At 41.6% G+C, this 21,206-nt stretch overlaps 1 protein-coding gene across 3 annotated transcripts in view; it reads left to right on the top strand.

Moving 5' to 3' along the window:
* Positions 1-21,206, top strand: part of reck (reversion-inducing-cysteine-rich protein with kazal motifs) — a 187,003-nt gene that overhangs the window by 133,892 nt on the left and 31,905 nt on the right. For all 3 annotated transcript variants that reach the window (XM_043688962.2, XM_043688961.2, XM_087986055.1), the window contains one exon: positions 1,998-2,169. In XM_043688962.2, coding sequence (XP_043544897.1) covers positions 1,998-2,169 — 172 coding nt within the window. The remainder of the gene's footprint in view (positions 1-1,997; positions 2,170-21,206) is intronic.

A 21,206-nucleotide genomic window follows, 5' to 3' on the forward strand; every position in this document is an offset into this window, starting at 1 on the left:
CCTGTTAGTTGTGGGTATAGGATCCTTTATACTTGTTAGCAGTTGTCATGGTGTGGTTGTAGGTCTGTGGGCTACCATGATACCCAAGGGTCTGAGTTGTCTGGTGGTCACTTCTGATATTTCCTTAATATATGGCAGTGTGGCCAGTGTATCTGGTCTTCCTGTTGAGCTCAAGTGAGCCACAACACACTGCAGTATGCCAGAGCTGTATAAAGCAGAAGAAGAACACCTACACAATGTCTTCAGAAACAACAGATACCCAAAAAGCATAGTCCGATGATACCTACAAGACAGACCACAAGAGGAAGACACAATATGCCCGGATACACTCAGTGAGCATGCCAACAATCTTATCCACAACTTGAGCTACTAATCTTCTTAAATATTCTGAAATGACTGAGAATGTGCAGCACTGAAATACCTGATGTCTACCCATTCAAAGAATCTTTATTATGAATACTCGCAAATGAAGAAAACTGCACAACTTCATATCTTTACCTACCCATGCAAAATAATCATGCTAGTAATGCACAAATGATCAAAGCAGTTCAAACAAGGAAAATATGTCTATTTATGAAGAGTATTGCACTGCTCACTAAGGAACCAATGCCCCATTTCTGACTTGTTTTCTCCCAATTTATCTACCATCCTAAACAATTTTTGTATCACTAATTTTGAACTTGCACAAAGTAATCCAAAATATTGAGGGGTCTGTTTGAGTTTAATCCAGTTCATCTGGTTGTATTGTCCAAAGCTAGTCCCTTTTTTTTTCTGAAAGCTGTTCCTTGGCTCAAGGGTACTCTGTCCTTGATGTTTTTTCAGAGGGGCAATAAACCAGCCAGGCTCCAATCAGTCTAGTTTGGTACAGAGATGAAAAGGATTTTGAGAAGCCTTTTGTTTATATGTAAACAGATGAGATTTCAGGCCAAAGTGGTTATGTTTTAGAAGCGACCTGTATAATGAAAGGGAAGTGGTCAGCTCCGTAGCTGAGCAATTTAGTTCTCACTCTCTCTCACTCTGTCTCGCTCTCTCAGCTGTAAGCATGTATTCCATTGATACTGGTTTTTAAAGGGAGTTTGCTTATTGGGACTGTTGTGTATATTTGGAACAGCATAATTACATCTAGTTTGGATAGACTGAGTTCTGTAGGAGTTCTTCATTCTGTCCTTTGTGTTTCATTGTGTAATTTTGTGAATAAATGTTTGTCTGTTTTAAAACTAGTCAACCCAGATAACTTAGTCCAGGTAATTTTCACTGTACACTTACCGAAACAAATTGCAAAGCTATGAACTGGGCTGTCTGCTTAAGAATGTTTTGAGTGGTCTAGCCTAGTCCATAACAATATACAGTGGCCAGATCTCTCAGCATATGCCTCACATGCACAACAATAATTTAATTTTTAACTGAACCTGTGTGGGGAAAAAAAAACTACATCTTACACATCTTAAACAGCACAACAATATAATTCATTTTCCAATATCGATAAAAATGTTATAGAAAATTAGGTTTTAAGAAGTTCCATATGCTGAATCAAATAATGCCACAATTGTTGTTCCTCATCGATAAAACAGTTGAAATTAAAATATATCTGTTTGAATTGGGGATGTGTTAGAAATGATACTTTATAAGATTGTTTGTTAAAATGGAGAAATGAAGCAGTGAAATGCTATGAATTCTGTCTGGCAACAAAGTTCTCTGTGAACATGGTTGTTAAAGATTCAAGGTTGGGAATAAGTGCAGGTGGGTTTATTGGAACTAAGGTGCAAAATGTTTACAGTTGTAAACAATGACCAAGGCAGTTGTGCTGTTGGTGAATAGACTGCTATTCTCCAAGCCTTGGGGATATATTAGAAATGTCAGGGTTTGTGAATGGTATAATAATCAATTCTGTGTGAGTAAGCAAAAAGTCAAAATAACAGACTATCTTTTTGTTACAAACCTGAAGATTTATAACAAAGAATGTTCATTAAGTAAACTGTTTATAAACTCTTTTGTAGGTCTTCCCTGCAATTGTGCTGACCAATTTGTACCGGTTTGTGCTCACAATGGACGTACGTACCCAAGTGCTTGTATTGCACGATGTGTTGGACTGCAAGACAATCAATTTGAATTTGGACCTTGTAAATCCAAAGATCCATGCATTCCTAATCCATGTTCCAAAAGTCAAAGGTACCAAAATTTTCTTCATGAGTTGATTTTTATTCAAATTAATTGTAGCATCAAGCAAATTTTCTATTGTACTTTTGTCAGAAAGTGATTTGTATGGGCTGGCAGTTTTTTGAGACTGCAGTTTACATATGTGCTTGTAAAGAAGGACACTTGCCGTACATAGCTATAACTTTTGAGTTTAGTCATTTACAGTAATCTGATTTTCCTGATCACTCAATCTCATTTGAGTCTGGTAAATCTTTGCATTATGCCTGTTGGGTAGCCAGGAATGTTTCTGCAAAGATTTTCTTCAGGACTGCTAAGGCAGCTGAGGCTTTGTTGACCTATGATTGGGTAATGAAAGGGGGAAATGCTTTGAGGTTCCAGTTAGAGGAATGGACAGGATGAAGAAGATGACCAAAAAAAAGAATGGGAACATGGCCATGAAATGATTTGTATTTGAGAGCCAAGGTGAGTCGGTGGTGATGGATTGATGGAGACGAGACTTCTGCAGTTTGTGGTTGATTGGAAGCCATCAAAGAGACTGTTTAAAGTCATGAGGTTGATTTTGCATGTGTAAGAATTTCAGTGTTGAATGCAAACGCAGTCACTAATTTGAAAGTCAGAATCTGAAAAACAGATTAGAAATATGGTTTAAAGCTCAGCTGAGGATCAGTCAATATACGTGCAGAATTTAGTTTCAACTTGAGAATGACTGAGGAGATGAATGAAGCCACGTACAAGGGAACAGAAATTTAGCAGACCAAAGTCAATGAACTGGATTTTTCTCAGCAGCAAAGAAACCTATAGGATGGCCAGAATAGGAAGGACGACTGCTTCTAGTCTTTTCATAGGCATATCGATGTTGATTTTGTATACTTTGCTCTACTTCCCAATGCAGCACTTTCAATGAAAGACATGATGCAGTTTTGAGCAATAAATCAATATAGAAAGTCTTCACAAATCAGGTTGAAGTATTCTCACTGGAAATGAAATGTCCAAATCAAGATAAAGGTGGTAACATCAATAATGTGCAAAGAAAAAAATAAACATTGGGAAATACAGATAGGAGTAGGAGACAAAAGAAGCATAATCAGTAAAAAAAAAAATTTAAAGTTTCCAGCACAAATTTTCTTCTGAGGAAAGGTGATGCTACATTTATAAAATTATTTCTTCAGGGCTAGAAAGGTTAATCCAAAATAATTAAAATTAGGGTATTTAAAGACCACTTATTCCTGAATACACTAGCTTAATATTTATAGATGTTTCTCCTGTGGAAGTTGTGGCCACTGTTGTGGACATTTTGGTATTGAGCTTGTCAGCCAGCACAATATCACATCCTGCCTGGGAGCAAGTACTCCAATAGCAGTCTGTATATTTTCACATTTAACTGCACATGTTCAGATTTCCTGTATTCTGGACCGTTGGCTTTCGCCAGGTCACTTTTCAGCCTCCGAACATTGTGACTTATTCAAGGCTGAATGTTCAAAAAACAGTTTGATAATGAAAGGATTACATTATTTATTAAATGTGACATATGTGAACCTCCTTGAAATTGATAAGAATCATTTTTGTTTGGAATTTAATTCATTGTGCCATAATAGATCATTTGGAATGAATAGCAAAGTATCCCCAAGGACATTGTGGGTCAGCCTGTAGCATGTGAACTGGAGCATTTCAAGAAGGTAGTTCACCATCTTCTCAAGGGCAATTTGGGATAGGCAATAAACGCTGGCCAGCCAACGCTCATGACCCCCAGGTGAATAAAAACGTCTGCTGATTCTATGCTCCATGTGAGACTTGTGGTCTAATACCACTCTCCTTTGCTCTTGTCTCCTGTAATATTCCTCTTCTACCTCACTGAATCACAAAATTGTTACAGGAGTCGAAGGAGATTTGGCCCATTGTGCCGACACTAAGGCTTTTCCCCATATCCCTGCAAATCATTTCTATTCAAATAATTATCCAATACCCTCCTGAATGCCTTTATTTTTATAGATATTTTTATTAGAAATTTAACATTTTTACAAGTTTACAAAAATAAACAAAACTCTCAAGTACAAACATTGATATACAATTAAATCTTAAATATATAATCACCAAAATTTAACAAAAGAAAAATACCGAGAAAGAAAAAAAACAAAACTCAACTAACTACTAATGTAACCTACAACTAACCAGAGTGTATATTTAAGTCTCTTACATTATTCAAATAAGAGAAAGAGAAAAAAAAACGGATAACATAGAAATTGGGTAGTGAGATACATGCTCGGAATGTGTTAACATCAAATGTAACAAAACCCGTATTCATGCGGGATTCCTCTCCCAAGGGGCCCTGGACCAGCCAGGTTCGTAATCTCAATTGAATAAAAGCAGTTGTTAGGATAGCCGAAATATCTGTATTCATATAATTCAAGAAGGGCTGCCATATTTTATAAAATAATTCGGTCTTTCGGTGCACCATATTTGTAAGAAAGTCAAGGGGAATACATTTCATAATTAATCTGTGCCAATTGGAAAGTCCAGGGGGGCCCTCAGCCACCCAGTTTACCAAAATGTTTTTCCTTGCACAGAAAGAGAGAATAGAAAATAGTCTCTGCCCGTGCATGTCCAGGGAGGGAAAGTTCAAAAAGCGCAAAAGGAGAGATACAGGGTCTACTTTAATTTCCGTTCCTAAAATTTCTGTCAGGGTACTTGCGACTTTAGTCCAGTATCTACGGATCTTATGACAGGTCCAGAGGCAATGTACAAGAGTGCCCACCTCTATTTTACATTTGGGACACATTGGAGATGCTCCTGCCTTAAATTTTGCCAATCGAACCGGTGCTATATGGACCCTATGGAGTATCTTCTGCTGGATAGCCTGAGTTCTGTTACAGATGGTGATTCTTCTGGCATTTTCACAAATGTCATTCCACGTTTCTATAGAGATTTCTAGTCCCAATTCTTGATCCCATGTTTTAAGCAGATTGTCCATATCTCCCGATACTTCATGTAGTAAATGATAAATAGTACTGATGGAGGATACCCCCATTGGTCGTAGTACTCTACATTCTCTATCGGATTTATAAAGACTGTCTAATAACGTAGTCTTCTTCTGTATATAGTCTCGAATTTGGAAGTATCGATAGAGGTCTCCATTAGGTAATCTGAATTTCTGACGCAGCTGTTCAAAACACATCAGGACCCCATCTTTAAATAGGTCCTCTAGACATGAGATACCCCTGGATCTCCAGAGTTTAAAAGTGGCATCTGTAAACCCCGGTTGGAATCCGCATGCTCCCACTATCGGCGCATAGGGGGATGTTTTATTTTGCCGCATTATATTCCAAGCTTTAATTGTGTTTAGTATTATAGGGTTTTTACAGTGATCCGTAATGATTTTCCTCTTGTCTGAAAATAAAAGGTTAATAAGTGGGCATTTTACTTGAGAAGCCTTGATATCCAGCCAGATTGATTGTGAATCAGACAAGACCCAATCAGCTATGTAACTTAATAGGGAACTTAACTGATACTTTCTAAAATCTGGGATGTCCAATCCTTCCCTTGCCTGTGGCAGTTGTAGCTGCTTCAGCTTAATGAGGGGCCGTCTATGATTCCAGATAAAGGAACCCAACCACCCATATAATTTATGTAGTGCCAGCCTCGGCAGCATCACCGGAAGCATTCTCATAGGGTATAGGAGACGGGGCAGGACATTCATTTTAATTAGTGCTATTCTACCCAGACAGGAAATTGGAAGGTCTCCCCATCGCTGGAGGTCCTGCCTTATCCTTTCCAGTAAATGCACAAAGTTAGCCTTGTATAGCTGGCCAAATACTGGGGTGATAAAAATACCTAAATATAAGAAACCCTCCAGGGACCAACGAAAGGGAAAATGGGATCCGTCCATTAAGTGGGGTATCGTAGCAAGGCTACCCATTGGCATAGCCTCCGATTTTGAAAAATTAATTTTATAGCCTGAGAATGCGCTAAATGTATTAATAACTTGGATTAGGCGAGGTACGGACATCAGAGGATTACTGAGGAATAGAAGAACATCATCTGCATAAAGGGTAATTTTATGTTTACCTGTACCAGTCCTCGGGGCTGTTATATTAGGATCAGCCCATATAGCTTCTGCTAGTGGTTCAATTATTAGCGTAAATAACAATGGTGAGAGAGGATATCCCTGACAGCAGCCCCTACCCACACTGAAGCTATCCGAATCTAATCCATTGGTAACAACAACTGCTTTGGAATCACTATACAATGTTGAGACCCATTTGGTAAACACCTTTCCAACGCCAAACCTTTCCAATGTGTAAAACAAATATGACCATTCAACCCTATCGAATGCCTTTTCCATGTCTAATGAAACTACTACTCCTGGTATCTTTCCCTGATGGCAGGCTTGAATCATATTCAAAACCCTTCTAATATTATTGGATGATCTACGGCCCTTAATAAACCCCGTCTGATCCTCCTTTATGATATGTGGCAGTACCCTTTCTAGTCTCAATGCTAACATTTTAGAAAGGATTTTAAAATCTACATTTAGCAAGGATATTGGTCTGTATGACGTACAATCTTCTGGATCCTTTCCTTTTTTAAGGATAAGAGAGATATTTTCCTCTTTCAGCGAAGGCGGGAGACAGCCCTGACTATATGCATAGTTATACATGTCCCTAAGTGGACCAGCCAATATTTCTGTAAATTCTTTATAGAATTCAGCTTGAAAACCATCTGGGCCAGGTGCCTTACCGCTCTGAAGTTGCCTGATTGCGTCAAGTATTTCTTGGACTGTTAGGGGAGCATTTAAGACCGATACCTGTTCCGGAGTTAGGTCGGGAAAGGTCAAATTTTTAAAAAATTATTGCATCCTCCTAGTCCTGTTTTCACAATCCTGCGATTTATATAAATCAGAATAAAATTTTCTAAAAATTGCATTAATCCTTTTATGATCATGAGTCAAAATACCCGTACATTCCTTGATAGATGTGATAGTTTGAGGGGCCTTTTTTTACTTTGCAAGAAATGCTAAGTATCTACCCAGTTTGTCGCCAAATTCATATAACCTTTGTTTTGCAAATAATATTTCCCTCTTTGCCGTTTGGGTAAGCGTAGTGTTTAGAGCTGTCCTAAGAGCCGTAATCCTTTGCAATTTGATAATAGAAGGTCTATCAGCGTATGCTGTTTCAGCTGCTTTTAAGCGAGCTTCGAGCAGACGCTGTTGTTCTCCCTTGAATTTTTTCTGGGTCGCTGAGTAGGAGATGATCAAACCTCACACATAAGCTTTGATAGTCTCCCACATCATTGATGGGCTGCTAGCCGTACCTAAATTAATTTCTAAAAAAATTTTAAATTCTTGAGAGAAGTACTGTACAAATTTACTATCATTCATTAGGAAGGGGTCCATACGCCAATACCGAGGGGATGTCCCATTGTTCCTCACCTTGGTTTCCATATATACAGCAGCGTGGTCGGAAATTGCTATACTACCTATTTTACAGGATGATATGGAATTTTAAAAAATCGAGGGGGCAAAAAACATATCAATTCTGGTATGACATTTATGTGGATTGGAGTAAAAAGAAAAATCTCTACCCTGTGGATGAAGACATCTCCATACATCTTATAATCCTAATTCTTTGTTCAGATTCACCAATTGTCTAGATCTAGGAGATACTCCTGCAGTACTCTTGGGAATCCTATCTATTTCCGGATCCATAATACAATTAAAGTCTCCCCCTATAATTGTATGACGGGCACCAAGAGCCATCAATTTTGAGAAAGCTTCCGTTATAAATTTAAAGGGGTGTGCCGGGGGGGCAGTAGAAATTTAAAATCCCATATTCCTCTCCATTTATAAGGGCTTTAATCAGAATATATCGTCCCGATTCGTCTTTTATCTGCTTTAGGATTTTGAAAGGGAAATTCTTCCGAACAAGAATAACAACTCCCCTACTTTTTGTGCTAAAAGAAGAAAAATCCACCCTGTCGTAATTTCAAGTGTTCTTTATCCAACAGGTGTGTCTCCTGTAGGAGGGCTATATCAACTCTTTCTTTCTTAAGATTTGATAATATTTTCTTCCTTTTGACTGGTGAATTACTCCCCTTGACATTCCAGGTGCATCACTTAACCGACTGATCAACCGTAATCATCCGAGACCCCTCGGGATGGGAAACCCTATCCAGAGCATCCCGAGCATAGAGCATATAAAATTCACAAAAATGAATGCTCTCTAATACACTCAACAGTATAATAAAAAACTATTTCTAAATAATAAAAAAATATAAAACTTATTTAAATGGAGAATTTCCCCCTTGTTCCTAGGGGGTGTCACTTCCTTTCCAAAGGTCCATCGTATCCTCTCCCAACCCATGCCCCACCCTTGACCCTGCTCCTCAATAGGATGAGGAGAATTCAGATATAATACAAAGCTAGAGTTAACAGTGAGCATCCTACCCCCACCCACCCACACCAACACCTGGATATATTTGGTAATGTTAATACCATGTATAAACATATATAACTATAAAATTACAACCTCAACAAATAATAATTAAATATAATAATACAAAATAACAAGGGAAAACAACCCTGCTCCTAGAGACAGAGGTAAAATAGAATAAGGTAACCACCTCCCCCACCAACATTTAACTAAACCCCCTGGCTTTTTTATTTATATATATACATACAAAGAACGATAAAAGAAAACCCAAGGGGGGGAGAAAATCATTAAATCGAGAACAAATAAATAAATCCCTCTCCTCACCCCCAAGATAATATTAAACAGTAAGGTAAGAAAAAAGAAAAAGGAGGGGGGATATAAACCGGAGTGGGGGAAAGGCAAACCAACATCCATTATCTCTTACAATTTATCTGAGAGTTCAAAAATTCCTTAGCCTTTTCCGGCGATCTGAAGTTATACACGGATCCTTCATGTTTAAAGCGTAGCGTCGCTGGGTAGCGTAAGGAGTATTGAATATTTAAGTCCCTTAAACACTTCTTCACCTCATCGAATGCCTTCCTCTTTCGGACCAGAGCTGGGTAAAAGTCCTGGAATAACATGATCTTGGATCCTTTATAGATCATGGCTTGGGAATCTTTTCCAAGATTTCTAGAGGCTTTGAGGAGTATCTGCCTCTCCCTATAGCTCTGCAGCCAGAACAGGACCGGGCGGGGATGCTGGTTCGAGCCGGGCCCGCGTATTCCACCCTTACCTGGCCTGATCCAGCCTCCAGATTTAAAAGCTGTGGCAGCCACTGCTCGAGGAATGCTGTAAGCTGGCCTTCCTCTTCCCGTTCGGGAAGGCCCAGCAAACGAATATTTTTTCGATGACCTCTATTATCGAGGTCATCAATATGATTCTCTAAGGTCCGGACTCGCTGTTCAAGAGTCCGGACCCGATCCATGGCCGATTGCGCTGTAGTTTCGGAGGTCGCGGCCTTTAGCTCTGCCCCTCCGACTCAGCGCTCAATTTCCTTCATGTCTCGGTCGTGCTTTTGCAGCGCGGCCGAGAGTGAGTCCCAACGACTTCGGGATTCTTCAATGAAAGCGTCGATCTTAGCATCCAGTTTGGAGATGATTTCCACAAGGCTCACCACTGTAGGTAAGTCCCCCGGGGCGGCTGCGGACGTCTCTGCTGCAGCTAGAGAGGGTGGGGGAGGTGTTCCTGCTTGCTGAGAGCTGCGGGCTCCCTTCCCTTAAGTCATTTTTACTAAAGATTAGATTGTTTAAATTTAATACTAAACAACTAATTAAATTAAACAGCTATTTTAAATGATTTGGTGAGTGTGGTGGGAGTGGGTGGCCCACTTTGCCCAAGTCTTGGGAGGAGCACTATAGACTCAGACTTGCTGGGTCGCTGCCATCTTGGATCCCCCCCCTCCTGAATGCCTTAATTAAACGGGTGGCACGGTGCCTCAGTGGTTAGCACTGTTGCCTCACAGCGCCAGGGTCCCGGGTTCCATTCCAGCCTTGGGCAATTGTCTGTGTGGAGTTTGCACATTCTCCCCGTGTCTGCGTGAGTTTTCTCTGGGTGCTCCGGTTTCCTCCTACAGTCCAAAGATGTGCAGGTAAGGTAAATTGGCCATGCTAAATTGCCCATAGTGTTAGGTGCAGGAGTCCGAGGGAAATGGGTCTGGGTGGGTTACTCTTTGGAGAGTCGGTGTGGACTTGTTGGGCTGAAGGGCCTGTTTCCACACTGTAGGGAATCTAATCATCCTAAACCTGCCTCTGCCATATTTCCAGGCAGTGCATTCCATACCCTAATGACTTAGTCTGTTCGGAAGTTTTCTTTGCATCACCCTTGTGTTGTATGTCATTATGAATCTACATCCCTTTGTACTGTTTCTCTTTAACGACCAGGAGTAGCTTCTTCTGATCTCTTCTGCGTAGCCTACTTTTGATTTTGAAAACCAGTGTAAATTTCCTCTCAGTTGCCTTCTCTCCAAAGAGTGCAGTCCCAACTTAGAGTCATAGAGATGTACAGCATGGAAACAGACCCTTCGGTCCAACCCATCCATGCCGACCAGATATCCCAACCCAATCTCGTCCCACCCTGCTAGCACCCGGCCCATATCCCTCCAATCCCTTCCTATTACACATATCCAAATGCCTCTTAATTGTTGCAATTGTACCAGCCTCCACCACTTCCTCTGGCAGCTCATTCCATACACATAGCACCGTCTGTGTGAAAACATTGCCCCTTAGGTCTCTTTTCTATCTTTCCCCTCTCACCCTAAACCTATGCCCTCTAGTTCTGGACTCCCCGACCCCAGGGAAAAGACTTTGTCTATTTATCCTATCCATGCCCCTCATAATTTTGTAAACCTCGATAAGATCACCCCTCAGCCTCCGACGCTCCAGGGAAAACAGCCCCAGCCTGTTCAGCCTCTTCTTGTAGCTCAGATCCTCCAACCCTGACAACATCCTTATAAATCTTTTCTGAACCATTTCAAGTTTCACAACATCTTTCCGATGGGAAGGAGACCAGAATTGCACGCAATATTCCAACAGTGGCCTAACCAATGTCCTGTACAGCTGCAACATGACCTCCCAACTCCTCTACTCAATACTCTGACCAATAAAGGAAAGCATACCAAACGCCGCCTTCACTGTCCTATCTACCTGTGACTCCACTTTCAAGGAGCTATGAATCTGCACTCCAAGGTCTCTTTGTTCAGCAACACTCCCGAGGACCTTCCCATTAAGTGTATAAGTCCTGCTAAGATTTGCTTTCCCAAAATGCAGCACCTCGCATTTATCTGAATTGAACTCCATCTGCCATTTCTCAGCCCATTAGCCCATCTGGTCCAGATCCTGTTGTAATCTGAGGTAGCCCTCTTCACTGTCCACCACACCTCCAATTTTGGTGTCATCTGCAAACTTACTAACTGTATCTCTTATGCTCGCATCCAAATCATTTATATAAATGACAAAACGTAGAGGACCCAGCACCGATCCTTGTGCACTCCACTGGTCACAGGCCTCCAGTCTGAAAAACAACCCTCCACCACCACCCTCTGTCTTCTACCTTTGAGCCAGTTCTGTATCCAAATGGCTAGTTCTCCCTGTATTCCATGAGATCTAACCTTGCTAATCAGTCTCCCATGGGAAACCATGTCGAAAGCCTTACTGAAGTCCATATAGATCACATCTACTGCTCTGCCCTCATCAATTTTCTTTGTTACTTCTTCAAAAAACTCAATCAAGTTTGTGAGACATGATTTCCCACGCACAAAGCCATGTTGACTATCCCTAATCAGTCCTTGCCTTTCCAAATACATGTGCATCCTGTCCCTCAGGATTCCCTCCAACAACTTGCCCACCACCGATGTCAGGCTCACTGGTCAATAGTTCCCTTGCTTGTCCTTACCACCCTTCTTAAACAGTGGCACCATATTTGCCACCCTCCAGTCTTCCGGCACTTCACCTGTGACTATCGATGATACAAATATCTCAGCAAAAGGCCCAGCAATCACTTCTCTAGCTTCCCTCAGTGTTCTCGGGTACACCTGATCAGGTCCTGGGGATTTATCCGCCTCTACCCGTTTCAAGACATCCAGCACTTCCTCCTCTGTAATCTGGACATTTTGCAAGTTGTCACCATCTGTTTCCCTATAGTCTATATCTTCCATATCCTTTTCCACAGTATATACTGATGCAAAATATTCATTTAGTATCTCCCCCATTTTCTGTGGATCCACACAAAGGCCACCTTGTTGATTTTTGAGGGGCCCTATTCTCTCCCTAGTTAGCCTTTTGTCCTTAATATATTTGTAAAAACCCTTTGGATTCTCCTTAATTTTATTTGCCAAAGCTATCTCATGTCCCCGTTTTGCCCTCCTGATTTCCCTCATAAGTTTACTCCTACTTTCTTTATATTCTTCTCCGGATTCACTCGATCTATCCTGTCTATACCTGACATATGCTTCCTTCTTTTTCTTAACCAAACACTCAATATCTTTAGTCATCCAGCATTCCCTATACCTACCAGCCTTCCCTTTTACCCTGACAGGAATATACTTTCTCTGGATTCTTGTTATCTCATTTCTGAAGGCTTCCCATTTTCCAGCCGTCCCTTTACCTGCGAACATCTGCCTCCAATCAGCTTTCGAAAGTTCTTGCCTAATACCGTCAAGATTGGCCTTTCTCCAAGTTAGAACTTCAACTTTTAGATTTGGTCTATCCTTTTCCATCACTATTTTAAAACGAATAGAATTATGGTCGCTGGCCCCAAAGTGCTCCCCCATTGACACCTCAGTCATCTGCCCTGCCTTATTTCCCAAGAGTAGGTCAAGTTTTGCACCTTTTCGAGTAGGTACATCCACATACTGAATCAGAAAATTGCCTTGTACACACTTAGCAAATTCCTCTCCATCTAAACCTTTAACACTGTGGCAGTCCCAGTCCGATGTTTGGAAAGCTAAAATCCCCTACTGTAACTACCCTATTATTCTTACAGATAGCTGAGATCTCCTTACAAGTTTGTTTCTCAATTTCCCTCTGACTATTGGGGGATCTATAATACAATCCAAATAAGGTGATCATCCCTTTCTTATTTCTCACTTCCAGCCAAATAACTTCCCTGGATGTATTTCTGGGAATATCTTCCCTCAGCACAGCTGTAATGCTATCCCTTATCAAAAATGCCACTCCCCCTCCTCTCTTGCCTCCCTTTCTATCCCTCCTGTAGCATTTGTATCCTGGAACATTAAGCTGCCAATCCTGTCCATCCCTGAACCATGTTTCCGTAATTGCTATGATACCCCAGTCCCACGTTCCAACCATGCCCTGAGTTCATTTGCCTTCCCTGTTAGGCCCCTTGCATTGAAATAAATGCAGTTTAATTTATTAGTCCTACCTTGTCCCTGACTGTTTGACTCATTTCTGTTCTCAGCTGTACCCATCTCAGATCGATCTCTTTCATCACTATCTCCCTGGATCCCACCCCCCGACCTTACTTGTTTAAATCCTCCCAAGCAGTTCCAGCAAATTTCCCTGCCAATATATTAATCCCCTTCCAATTTAGGTGCAATCTGTCCTTCTTGTACAGGTCACTTCTACCCCAAAAGAGATTCCAATGATCCAAAAATGTGAATCCTTCTCCCATACACCAGCTCCTCAGCCATGCATTTGTCTGCACTATCCTCCTATTCCTGCTCTCACTAGCTCGTAGCACTGGGAGTAATCCAGATATTACTATCCTTGAGGACCTCCTTTTTAAATTTCTGCCTAACTCTCTATAATCTCCCTTCAGAGTCTCAACCTTTTCCCTTCCAATGTCATTGGTTCCAATGTGGACAATGACATCCTGCTGACCCCTCTCCCCCGTGAGAACTTTCTGCACCGTCTCTGAGACATCCTTGATCCTGGCACCAAGGAAACAACGCACCACGGAAACAACTCACCATTCTGCTTTTTCTCTGCTGGCCACAGAAAGGTCTGTCTGTACCTCGGACTACAGAATCCCTTAACATAATTGATCTCTTGGAAGCTGACATACGCCTCGTTGCATTAGAGCCAGTCTCAATATCCGAAACTTGGCTGTTTGTGCTACGTTCCCCTGATAATCCATCACCCCTACATTTTCCAAAACAGCATACCTGTTTGAAATGGGTATATCCACAAAAGACTCCTGCCCTAGGTGCTGACCTCTCTCACCCTTCCTGGAGTTAACCCATCTATGTGACTGTATCTGAGACTTCCCCCCTCCCCCTTCCTATAACTGCCATCCATCACATACTGTTGCTGTTGCAAATTCCTCATCGCTTCAATCTGTCTCTCCAACCGATCCACTCGATCTGATAAGATCCGCATCTAACAGCATTTATGGCAGATATAATCCGGAGTAATCCTTAAACTCTCTTTAAACTCCCACATCTGACAAGAAGTACATGTCACCTCAAAGGCCATTTTTGCTCCTTCACAATCTACAGACCCAGAAAATAACACCGTCTTATTCCTCTATAAACACTGCCCCAGGTTAAATTAATAGCTCTGGCTTATATTTTAAGTTTAATAAAGAGACTTATCTCCAAAAACATATAATCAAGAAAGAATCCACTATACTCACTACTGCAGCCTTTCTCTTGGACAGACTTAAAACAACAATTAACTTATCTGATTCTGTGCTGTGAACTTCGCCCAACAGTTCCTCCAAGATTAGTTATGAATTTCACTGTTTGTTAATTTTCCCAGATGCACTCCGATGTCCAGCGATATACGAATTCAAACAGCAAAGGTGGTAACTGTGCAGGTTCTCTCTCTCTCTCTCTCTCTCTCTCTCCTGCACTATCCTCACCATGTGTTTCCTATGTCTGCTCTTCTCACTTTTAAACTGCTGTTGTTTTGACTTTTTTTTCCCAAAGTTCCAAAACAATGCAACAGCATATAAAACAGTCATTGCTGCTCCTGGAATTCGAGGAAATCATCTCCAACATCTAAAATACCTCAAAAAAAGGAGCAGCTCTTAGAGCCAGAAATTTTTCCCATCCTCCATCTTGGATTTGTTCATCTTCTTCAGTTTGTTCTCATAACTAAAGTTTCTCATTTTTTGAACCATTCTTATAAATTATTTTTGTACTCTCTCCAGTGCATTTACATCTTTCCTGTGCTGTGGCACCAACAACTATAAACAGTACTCCTGCTGAGGTTGAACAAATGTCTTGTATAATTTCAACATCACCTTCTTGTTCGTGTACTTATGCCCCTATTAATAAGACAAGGACAGACTATGCATAACTAATTGCTCTCTGCACCTATTCTCCCATCTTCAGTAATCTATGCACTATACACTCTGGTCTCTCTGCTTCTGTGTCCCATTTAGAATTGTACTCCTTAGTTTATATTGTCTTTCAATGTTTCAAATCTATTAAGTACTGTTTTAAAAGAATGATTATGCTCCTGTGGCTAAATGTGGAACTCCGGGACACTGCTGACATCCCTAGATCTTTCATATACAAGAAGTGTGTCCAGTTGCTCCTCTTGTTAGACTGCATGATGGCTCTGGAGCTGCGGATGGACTCACTTTGGAGCATACGCAATGCTGACGGGGTCGTGGATAGCACATTTAGTGAATAGGTCACGCCGCAGATTAAGATTGCTGAGGGAGAAAGGGAGTGGGTGGCCAAAGGGCAGAGAAAGAGCAGGAAGGCAGTACAAGTGTCCCCTGCAATCATCTCCCTCCAAAACAGGTATACCATTTTCGATACTGTTGAGGGAGATAGCTCACCAGGAGAATGCAGCAGTAGCCAAGTTCAAGGCACTGTGGCTGGCTCTGCAGTTCAGAAGGGAGGGAAAAAGAGTGGAAGGGTAATAGTCATAGGGGATTCAACTGTAAGGGGAGTATATAGGCAGTTGTGTGGTGGAAAACGAATCTCCCAAATGGTATGTTGCCTCCCAGGTGCACGGGTCAGGGATGTCTCTGGTCGACAGCAGAAAATTCCCAAGGGGGAGGGTGAACAGCCAGTTGTTGTGGTGCATGTAGGTACCAATGATATAAATTTTTTTTAAAAACGGGATTAGTTCTTACAAGAAGAATTTAGGGAGTTACAAACCAAGTTTAAAAAATAGGACCTCAGAGGTAGTAATCTCAGATTGCTACCAGTGCCATGTGCTAATTAGAGTAGGAATGATAGAATAAGAAGGATGAATGCGTGGCTTGAGAAATTGTGCAGGAGGGAAAGGTTCAGATTTTTATAACATTGGGACCGGTTCTAGGGGAGGTGGGACTATTACAAATTGGATGGTCTACACCTGGGCCAGACTGGAACCAATGTCCTTGGGGGCACTTTTACTAACGCTGTTGGGGAGGGTTTAAACTAACGTGGCAGGGGTATGGAAACCAAATGAGGAGGTTAGTGGACAGGAAGGAGGTAGAAACTAAAACCTGTAAGGAACTAGATAATGAAGTCAGTGTGACTAAGGGGGATAGTAGGCAGGGAGCAGAGGATGAATGCAGAGGGACTGGTGGTCTGAGATACATTTGTTTTAATGCAAGTTTAGTAGGTAAGGCAGATGAACTTAGGGCTTGGATTAGTACCAAGGAGTATGATGTTATTGCTATTACTGAGACTTGGTTGTGGGAATGTCACGATTGACAACTAAATATCCCAGATATCGATGCTTCAGACAGGACAGGGAGGGTGGTAAAAGGGCTGGAGGAGATGCATTACTGGTCAAAGAAGATATCTCAGCTGTGTTGAAGGAGGGCAATATGGAGGACTTGAGCAGTGAGGCCATATGGGCAGAGCTCAGAAATAGGAAGGGTGCGGTAACAATATTGGGACTTTACTACAGGTCTCCCAACAACGAAGGTGAGATAGAGGTACAAATTATGTAGAGAGATCATAGAAAGATGTAGGAGCAACAGGAACATTGACTGGGATTCACTTAGTGTTAGACATCTGGATGGAATAGAATTTGTAAAGAAGATCCAAGAGGGTTTTCTAGAGCAGTATGTAAATAGTCCAACTCTGGAAGAAGTCATAGTGGATCTGGTGTTGGGAAATGAGCCCAGCCAGTTGGTTAAAGTTTCAGTCGGGGATTACTTTGGGAATAGTGATCAGAATTCCATGAGTTTTAGAATTCTCATGGACAAAGACGAGAGTGGTCCTAAAGGAAGAGTGCTAACTATACCAAAATTCAGCAGAAGCTGGGAGCAGCTGTTTGAAGGGAAATCCACATTCGATATGTGGGAGGCTTTCAAAGAGAGGTTGATTAGAGTTCAGGAGAGATATGTTCTGTGAAAATGAGGGATAGAAATGACCAGATTAGGGAACCATCGATGACAGGTGAAATTGAGACTAGCTAAGAAGAAAAATGATGCATACATAAGGTCTCGGCGACTGAAGACAGAAATAGCTTTGGAAGAATATTGGGTACATAGGACCAATCTGAAATGAGGAATTAAGAGAGCTAAAAGGGTCATGAGATATCCTTATCGAGCAGGATTAAGGAAAACCCCAAAGCCTTTTATTGATATGTAAGGAGCAAGAGGGTAATGAGGGAAAGGGTTGCCCACAAGGACAAAGGAGGAAAGATATGCATAGAATCCGAGAATGGGTGTGATTCTTAATGAGTACTTTGCATCTGTATTCACGAAGGAGAGGGACATGGCAGATGTTGATGTTGGGGATAAATCTTTGATTACTCTAGATTAAGTTGGCATAAGGAGGGAGGAAGTGTTGGGTATTCTAAAAGGCATTAAGGTGGACAAATTCCCAGGTTACTGAGGGAAGCGAGAGAGGAAATAGTTGGGGTTTGAACAGATATCTTTGCAGCATCCTTGATAACTGGGGAGGTCCCAGCGGACTGGAGAATTGCTAATGTTGTCCCTTTGTTTAAGAAGGGTAGCAGGGTTAATCCAGGTATTTACAGACGTATGAGCCTGATGTCAGTGGTAGGGAAGCTACTGGAGAAGATGCTGAGGGACAGGATATATACCCATTTGAAAGAAAATGGGCTTATCAGTAATAGGCAGCATGGTTTTATGCAGGGAAGGTCATGTCTTAGAAACCTAATTGAATTCTTTGAAAAGGTGACAAAGTTGATTGATGAGAGAAGGGATGTTGATGTCATATACATGGGCCTTTAGTAAGGCGTTTGAGGTTCCCCAGGGTAGGCTGGTGAAGGTGAAGTCTCATTGAGCCCAGGGTGTTCTAGCTAGATGGATAGAGAACTCGTTGGGCAACAGGAGACGGTAGTAGTGGAAGGAAGCTTATCAAAATAAAGACCTGTGACCAGTGGTGTTCCACAGAGATCCATGCTGGGACCAGTGTTCTTTGTGATATACATAAATGATCTGGAGGAAGGTATAGGTGGTCTGATTAGCAAGTTTGCAGATGGCACTAAGATCGGTGGAGTATCAGATAGTGAAGGGCACTGTCAGAGAATACAGAAGAGTATATTGGAGAGTTGGGCAGAGAAATGGCAGATGGAGTTCAATCCAGCCAAATATGAGGTGATGCATTTTGGAAGATCCAGTTCAAAAGCGGGCTATATGGTAAGTGGAAAAGTCCTGGGGAAAATTGATGTACAGAGAGATCTGAGTGTCTAAGTTCATTGTTCCCTGAAGGTGACATCGCAGGTCATTAGAGCAGTCAAGAAGGCATACGGCATGCTTTCCTTCATTGGACGGAATATTGAGTACAAGAGTTGGCAGGTCATGCTATAGTTGTGTAAGACTTTGGTTCAGCCACATTTGGAATACTGCATACAGTTCTGGTCACCACATTACCAAAAGGATTAGATTAGATTACTTACAGTGTGGAAACAGGCCCTTCGGCCCAACAATGATGTGGATGCTTTGGAGAGATTGCAGAAGAGGTTCACCGGGATGTTGCCTTGTATGGAGGGTGTGAGCTATGAAGAGAGATTGAGTAGATTAGGATTATTTTCATTGGAAAGGAAGAGGTTGAGGGGGGACCTGATTGAGGCCGACAAAATCATGAGATGTGTAGACAGGATAAATAGCAAGAAGCTTTTTCCCAACGTGGAGAGCTTCATTACTAAGAGTCACAAGTTCAGAGTGAGAGGGGAAACGTTTCGGGGAGACATGCATGGAAAGATCTTTACACAGAGGATGGTGGGTGCCTGGAACACATTGTTAGCAGAGCTGGTAGGAATGATCGTGTCATTTTAAGATGTGCCAAGACAGATACATGAATGGGCAGGGAGCAAAGGAATGCAGATTCTTAGAAAATAGACAGCAGGTTTAGATAGAGGATCTGGATTGGCGCAGGCTTGGAGGGCTGAAGGGCCTGTTCCTGTCCTGTAATTCTCTTTGTTCTTTGAACACACGCTGCTCTACAAGTGCCACAGAATTCTAAATGCTTGCAATCCTTTGGATATATAAATTTCTGTCTAGCCTCCCATTCACTTATTTTCGTGATTGTTAAAATTTGGGACCTCAATATGTCTCTGAAATGCTTCTTCACTAACTACATCCTAAGGTAACTGTGATTGCAAATATTAAGGTAGCTAATATCATCACATTGTTTTTACTGAACCTTGACTAAGAATTGTGAATAAAGCTGAATAGGCCATTCAGCTCCTCCCATTTAATAAGTCATGAATCTTGGAATGCTCTTCCTGAAATGCTTCTGGAATGAGAGTCCTTGAATATTTTTACAGAAGAAGTGGTCAGATTCTTATGAAACAAAAGGGTGAAAGGTTTTCAGGGTAGGCAGGAATACAGATTTGAGTTTTTTTTGTTCAAGGGAATTTTGGTGGACCAGCATTTATTGCCCATTTCTTATTCGCCGGAGAGAAGATGGTGGTAAGCTTCTTACTACCATCTCCTCTTTGTAATCAATTCCCCTCACAATAAATGATAACGTTGTATTCGCTTTCCTAATGACTGGCTGCACCTTCTCTAGTTTTATCTCTTGCCTTAAATTTCTACTCTTTATCCCTACTTGCCATGGTTTGTTTACTATTTTCTGCGTTAATACTTTTCACTTTGACATTAGCCATGCTGTTTGATTTAGATCTCCTGCAGTGTGGAAATAGGCCATTTGGCCCATCGAGTCCACACTGACCCTCCCAAACCAAACCCCCGAAACTCGCTCTGTAACTCTGCATTTCCCATGGCTAATCCACCTAGCCTGCACATCCCTGGACACTGTGGACAGTTTTTGCATGGCCAATCCGCTTAACCTGCATATCTTTGGACTATGGAAGGAAACCGGAACACCCAAGAAAACCCATGCAGAATGTGCTAACTCCACACAGGCAATCACCTGACGATGAAATTGAACCCAGCTCCCTGGCACTATGAGGCAGCAGTCCTCACCACTGAGCCACCATGCTGCCCTGTTTTATTTTATAAATTTACAATATCCCCGTCCTCCTGATCCAAGCAACCACATGCACTCCCTGCTGCGCATTGTGCCTCAGTGTGATCGGCAGTCCTTCGTTTGGATAGTGATGTCTAATCAGGGTCTTGAGCAGCTGCCCTGGGTCTTCATGTTACTGACCAGATCTTTAGACTCAGGGCAACTTGTCTCATGAGGTAGTGGGATCTGGATATTTGCTTACTTTTCTTTCCTTGTCTACTATCGCTCTGCCTCATCAATAAGACATGAGGTGTGAAAGGCTAATGCAACTTGATGAGAAGTTATCTCCATTCTGAACAATTTTTACCATAGCTTCACAAGCTTGATTCCTTGCTTCCACTATGCATGTTAAAATCCTCTCTGCGCTTTCAAGGTCAGCATGGTTAAGGTGAAGCCTATTCCATCATTACTTTGCAAATTTCCCAGTATTGGTGCCAGTACCCCATGAAACAGAGCCTATTTCTCTCACATCTGTCTTTGAGCCACACATTCATCTATCTATAAATTCCTCTTTGTGATTGATATGCAAGAATGTTACCAATTAAGCCACAATTGACACACTAATGTAGTAAAACTATTGACAAAATAAGAGTCTACATTGGTAGTGCGTGTATAGATATGGAACTCACTAAGGGTCAGAAAGCAGTAAAAGGATTTTTGAGACTGGAGTCAATTGTGCAATGTTGACCAAAAGTCAATAATAGGTCGATGCACTTTTAAAAAAAATTAAT

The sequence above is a fragment of the Chiloscyllium plagiosum genome, unplaced genomic scaffold (assembly GCF_037043375.1).
Source record: "Chiloscyllium plagiosum isolate Xiang-an unplaced genomic scaffold, Cpla_swu_hap1 HiC_scaffold_4, whole genome shotgun sequence".
In the NCBI taxonomy this organism is placed as follows: domain Eukaryota; kingdom Metazoa; phylum Chordata; class Chondrichthyes; order Orectolobiformes; family Hemiscylliidae; genus Chiloscyllium; species Chiloscyllium plagiosum.